This window comes from Cajanus cajan, chromosome 8 (genome assembly GCF_000230855.2).
Source record: "Cajanus cajan strain Asha chromosome 8, NIPB_CcT2T_4, whole genome shotgun sequence".
In the NCBI taxonomy this organism is placed as follows: domain Eukaryota; kingdom Viridiplantae; phylum Streptophyta; class Magnoliopsida; order Fabales; family Fabaceae; genus Cajanus; species Cajanus cajan.
This window is the reverse complement of record NC_138524.1, coordinates 52,226,083-52,232,288: the sequence shown is the minus strand read 5'-3', so window position 1 is coordinate 52,232,288 and position 6,206 is coordinate 52,226,083. Positions and strand designations below refer to the sequence as shown.

The 6,206-nt window shown below is 33.7% G+C and overlaps 1 protein-coding gene across 1 annotated transcript; it reads left to right on the top strand.

The window, feature by feature from the left end:
- Window positions 1–2,304: 2,304 nt before the first annotated feature.
- On the top strand, window positions 2,305–5,940 carry LOC109793577 (putative disease resistance RPP13-like protein 1). The gene has a single exon (XM_083062572.1). It carries the CDS (start codon window positions 2,374–2,376, stop codon window positions 5,755–5,757), a length of 3,384 nt encoding a protein of 1,127 aa, XP_082918698.1. The 5' UTR covers window positions 2,305–2,373; the 3' UTR covers window positions 5,758–5,940.
- The last annotated feature ends 266 nt before the right edge of the window (window positions 5,941–6,206 follow it).

Sequence of the window (6,206 nt, the reverse complement as noted above, 5' to 3'; positions counted from 1 at the left end):
ATAACTTTATAAACAACTTCAGCAATATACAACATATTAAAATTAATCTATCATGTCAACTTATATAAACATCATAAATCAACTTAAGCACTCAACAACTCAACTATTTCAACAAAAGAACACCACACATAAAGCTTCCCTAACTCTCCTGAAATTCAACAACCTACATTCTAGCTTCCTTCACCTGAAGATTGACTCAAATTGCCAAAAACTGAACAAAAGTAGAATTTTCCTTCGAGGCTCAACTCAGAACTTCAATCCACCCAAATCAAGCTTTCTAATCTGAATTTCAAGAAATGACAGAAGGCATTAGTGGTCTAGAAAAGAAAAGGAATCATACAGAGAAATTTGGGAGAGAAAGGAGCTCACAGACCCAGAGACCTTCTCTCTAAAACTTATCTCCAAAAACTCACATTCTCCTCAAGGCCCACAACCCCTATTTATAGACATTCCGGAATGGCCAGAACGACCTGTACCGAATCTGGAACGGCCCGTTCTGTACTCCTTCATCATGTGCAAAACCCACCTACAGAACGACTCGTTTTGAAATCAGAACGGCCCGTTCTGGTACTCATCCAGAACGGCCTGTTCTGCATCCAGAACGCCCCGTACTCCAACCAGAACGACCTGTTCTCCAACCAGAACGACCCGTTCTAGAATTTGGAACGGCCCGTTCTCCCTCCAGAACGGCCCGTTCTCAACCACAAATTACTAGTAAATTTAATAGCTTGGAACGGCCCGTTCTGGGCTACTAAATTACCTATATTGGACTTTCTAAAACAACTTGCTATGTTACAATAAAAATTAAGTTTAATTTATTTATCACATAAAGATGTTTTTAATATGTGATATAAATTTTTACAATTTTAATTTTTTTTATCAACATAAACAATATATAGAAAGTACAAAAGTTTGACAAATATAAGATAAATGAATAATTCCTCGAAAATTTAATTATATATATATATATATATATATTAGAATATAATTTTTATTTTTTAAAATATATTATTTTTTAGATAAAAAAAATTGTGTATGTGTAAATGGTTTGCTTTCGATTTTTGAACCACACTGGTGCATTATGTTGTTTAGCGTTCTGGAACGGCCCGTTCTGAATCTAGAACGGTCCGTTTGGAATCCAGAACGACCCGTTCTGGTTTCAGAACGGCTTGTTCTGGTTTCAGAACGGCCCGTTCTGATGCACGCATTGGTGTTAAATAATGTATCTGGAATGGGTCGTTCCAGATGCAAAATTTACACACCATGAGTGCAATCAGAACGACCCTTCCGTTTTCAGAACGGGTCATTCTGGTTCCAGATGCATGACAAAATTTGACATCCACGTGGCATCCACGTGACCAATAGTTAACTCTGTTTAAATAATTTGGATGGAAGTCCGACATTGCAACTAATTAACTTATTAGAGACTAAATTGAGACCAAAAATAAAAGTGGGATTAAATTGAAACAAACAATTATTACAAGGGACTAAAATAAGTTTTTAGCCTAAATTTTTCTAATTTATTTTTATTACCAATATATATGTAATAACTATTTTTTAGCACACATATGTTTCAAATTAGTTTTTATTATAAATATATATTTTAAAATTATTAATTTTAATTTTATTTTATTTTGATCTTATTTAAAATTTATATTTAAAAAATATTAATTTATATATAAATATTCATAAATACTCATTCATATATATATATATATATGTATATATATATTTGATTGATATCAGATAAATGAATATATAGAATGATAAAAGGGATTATTATCTGTCCCATGTTTCATTGTCATCCTTATGGTTGAATTTAGATAAAGAATTTCTTATTTTTTTAATATTTTGAGAAATTTTTAAAAATGTTATTGTTTAAAAATTTTTATTCCCAAATTGTGCTCGTTAACACAATAAAAAAAAATCATTGTAACCAATAATAAAATGGCAATATTGTCTATTTTAGTAAAATATGTTTAATTTTTTTATTCTAATATAATAATAACTATTATTCATGGCTGAAATTTAATAAATTTATTTATTATCATTTCTTATTTTACAAATGTAATTTATAATTTTTAAAATATTTATCAGTTTTATTCATTTTATACTATGATAATATTATTTTACAGTTATTTCTGATTTTGGCATGTTGCAGTGTTATTTCTTTTTCTTTTCACATTTGTTTTTCCTTTTCCCATAATATTTATTAAAATATTGTAATATGGGTAACTTTATTGACTTATTGACTTAAAGTCAAGTAATCAATAACTCATTTCATCAGTATATTAACCCTGCAATGCATTGTTATAGTCATTCACATAACTTGTTCTTCAAATTAATTACTCATTTTCTTAATTCCTACCATACATGGCAGCAACATTGGTTGGTGGTGCTTTTCTTTCTGCATTCCTTCAGGTTGCATTTGACAGACTTGCTTCGCCTCAAGTTTTGGATTTCTTTCGTAAAAAAAAACTTGATGAGAACCTTTTGAAGAAGTTGAAGAGAAAGCTGCGATCCATCGATGCTCTTGCTGATGATGCAGAACTACAACAGTTCAGAGATCAACGTGTGAGAGCATGGCTTCTTGATGTCAAAGATGTTGTGTTTGAAGCTGAGGATTTGCTGGATGAAATTTATGAACTCTCCAAATGCCAAGTGGAAGCTGAATCTCAGGCTCAAAGCATTGATGACAAGGTGTGGAATTTCAATTTCTCTATATCTCCTGTCAGTTTGTTCAATAATGAAAATGGAATTGAAACCAGGATGACACAAATCCTTGATGACTTAGATGAGCTTGCTAATGAAGGCACTCATCTAGGTTTGAAACCCAAACTAGGCTCCAAAGAGCTTAGTTGTGTGTCACAAAAACTGCCATCAACATCTTTCATCATTGAAAATGTTATTTATGGTAGAGATGATGACAAAAAAATCATCTTTAATTGGCTCACATCTGACACAGACAATCATAACAAGTTATCAATACTTTCTATTGTGGGCATGGGAGGGGTGGGCAAGACCACACTTGCCCAACATGCATACAATAACCCAATGATAGAGGGTAAATTTGATATCAAAGCTTGGGTCTGTGTCTCAGATGATTTTGATGTTTTTAAGGTAACAAGAACAATTCTAGAGGCAATCACTAAATCAACAGATGATAGTAGACACCTACAAATGGTTCATGAAAGATTGAAAGAAAAATTGTCTGGAAAGAAATTTCTCCTTGTTTTAGATGACGTTTGGAATGAAAAGAAAGATAAATGGGAAGCTGTGCATACTCCTCTAATTGATTGTGGGGCTCAAGGAAGTAGGATCCTTGTTACAACTCGTAGCAAGACAGTTGCTTCTATCATAAGGTCAAAAGAACACAACTTGACACAATTACAAGAAGATTATTGTTGGCAGCTGTTCGAGAAACATGCATTCCAAAATGCTAATCCTCCCCCAAGTCCAGACTTCAAGGAGATTGGCATGAAGATAGTTGGAAAATGTAAAGGACTTCCTCTTGCCTTAAAATCAATGGGAAGTTTATTACATAACAAATCTATTTTGGAATGGAAACACGTAATGCAAAGCGAGATATGGGAAATGGAGGATATTGATATTGTGCCTGCTTTAGCACTGAGTTATCACCACCTTCCTTCCCATCTCAAAAGATGTTTTGCTTACTGTGCTTTATTTCCAAAAGATTATTTGTTTGACAAGGAGTTTTTAATTCAGGTTTGGATGATTCAAAAATTTCTAGAATGTTCTCAACAAAGTAAAAGTCCAGAAGAAATTGGTGAACAATATTTCAATGATCTATTATCTAGGTCATTCTTTCAACAATCAAGTGGAAACAAAAAGTGTTTTGTCATGCATGACCTTCTAAATGATTTGGCAACATATGTTTCCAAGGACATTTGTTTCAGGTTAGAAGTTGATCATGGAAAAAGTATACCAAAAACAACTCGTCATTTGTCATTTCCTGTCGGTAGAGGTCAATGTTTTGATGGGTACGAAACTTTACATGATATTGAAAGGTTACGTACATTTATGCCAATAACTGATATTGATCATGGTTGGCATTGCAAGATGTCGTTACATGAGCTGTTCTCCAAGTTGAAGTTCTTACGTTTCTTATCTTTGTCTCATTATGCCCTATCAGAGGTGCCAGACTCTGTTGGCAATCTTATGCATCTCTGTTCCTTAGACCTTTCCAATACTGACATAGTAAAGCTACCCGAATCAACGTGCTCACTCTCCAACTTGCAAATATTAAAGTTGAACAATTGTACATATTTGAAGAAGCTTCCCTCAAGTTTTCATAAACTCATCAAGTTGCGTGGCCTTGAATTGATTAACACTAACTTGAGAGAAGTGCCAACACGTTTGGGACAATTGAAAAACCTTCGAATATTAATGAATTCATTTTGGGTTGGAGGAAGTAAAGAGTTCACTATTCAACAATTAGGAGAACTCAATCTCCATGGAAGACTGCAAATTAGGAATCTACAAAATATTCGGAAGCCGTCAGAGGCATTAGCACTGGATTTGACAAATAAAATACAGCTTGTTGGAATAGATTTAGTATGGGACCAAAGTTTGATCCTTGATGATCCAAGGAAAGAGGATGCGATTATAATTGATAATCTAAAACTGCCAAAACACTTGGAGCAATTGTCAATTAAGGGGTATGGAGGTACACAATTTCCAAGTTGGTTATGCAATAATTCATTATCGAACGTAGTCTCCTTAAGTTTGCACCGTTGTAAGTTCTGCCCACGTTTGCCTCCCCTTGGACGTTTGTCATTTCTCAAGTTCTTGCAAATTGCTGGACTTCATAAGATAGTGAGTATTGATGTTGATTTTTATGGGAGTAGATCTTCTTCATTTCCATCTCTAGAATCATTGACAATCGACGGTATGAAGAACTGGGAAAAATGGGAATGTGAATATGTGACGGGTGCTTTTCCACGCCTTCAAAAATTTTCTATAAGTGATTGTCCCAAGCTGAAAAGGCATTTGCCAAAGCAACTCCTTTGTTTAAAGACACTAAGTATTACTTCTTGTGGACAACTTATTCAAGGATTTCTTAACTATGAAGGGCAAGAGGTAGACATTCATATATCGGGACACAAACCGGAAGCGTGGTTTATCGAATGGATTGGGAACATCGTATGTGATTCTTCAATTGAATGTTTGCGTGCTTATTTTAGCCCACAATTTCCCATGAACCGTCCCTACAATTTCCTTAAAAGATTGAGAATTATTGTTTGTGGATCCCTAATGACCTTTCCGCTCGATATCTTCCCAACATTAAGGTCACTTGAGCTCGGTCATTGTCGTAGTCTACGGATCATTTCACAGGAACACACTCATGATCATCTTAAGAATTTGAAAATTTGGGAGTGCCTTCAATTTGAATCACTGCCTCAATGCATGCATACCTTCCTCCCCTCTCTTGAGAAAATAGTTCTAAGAAAATGTAACAGCCTCCATTGCTTACCAGAGGAACTCTGCCAACTCTCTTCTCTCAAGAAACTGGTTCTTCGACACTGCCCCAACATCCAATGCTTACCAGACAATGGTCTACCCGAATCCATTTCACGTCTCATAATTTCAGGCAGTCCATTGCTCAAACAGTGTTGCGGCTCACCAGAAGGCCAAGACCATCGAAAGATTGCTCACATTCAAGATGTTGTTTACGACACTGATTCTGATTCTGATTTTTCTGATTATGATGAGTTATTATTATGTTTAAGTTTCTAGAGTTTCTTGTGCTATATATGTGGTGGATCTAGGGAATTACTAAATTATTGTTTTATAGTTATATTTGCTTCATGGTTGTTGTAGTCGTTCGTGAGTTATTCATAATGGACAGAATACTTCTCAGAAAAAATATTTGTCACGAGACATTATTGTTCAATTGATAATTAATTTTGTTTTTCTTCATATTGTTTATACTTTCGATAGTGGACTTCCATGGAGATAATTCTTCTTTTCATAATACAAGGCTTTTAATATATATATATATACGAGGATCTATTTATTTCAACAATATATCTTTCTAAACTTATTCCATTCAATAAGATATTTTTTACATTAAATTTCAATAATCCAACCATTAAATTTAAAATTTTTAATGTATAGATTAAGTTTGTGAATTTTAAAAAAAATTGAAAGTCATTTGATATTGTATTTCATTAATTCAAATCAAC

Coding starts and splice junctions, on each gene's coding strand:
- LOC109793577 (XM_083062572.1), top strand. CDS start 2,374: ATGGCAGCAACATTGGTTGGTGGTGCTTTTCTTTCTGCATTCCTTCAG.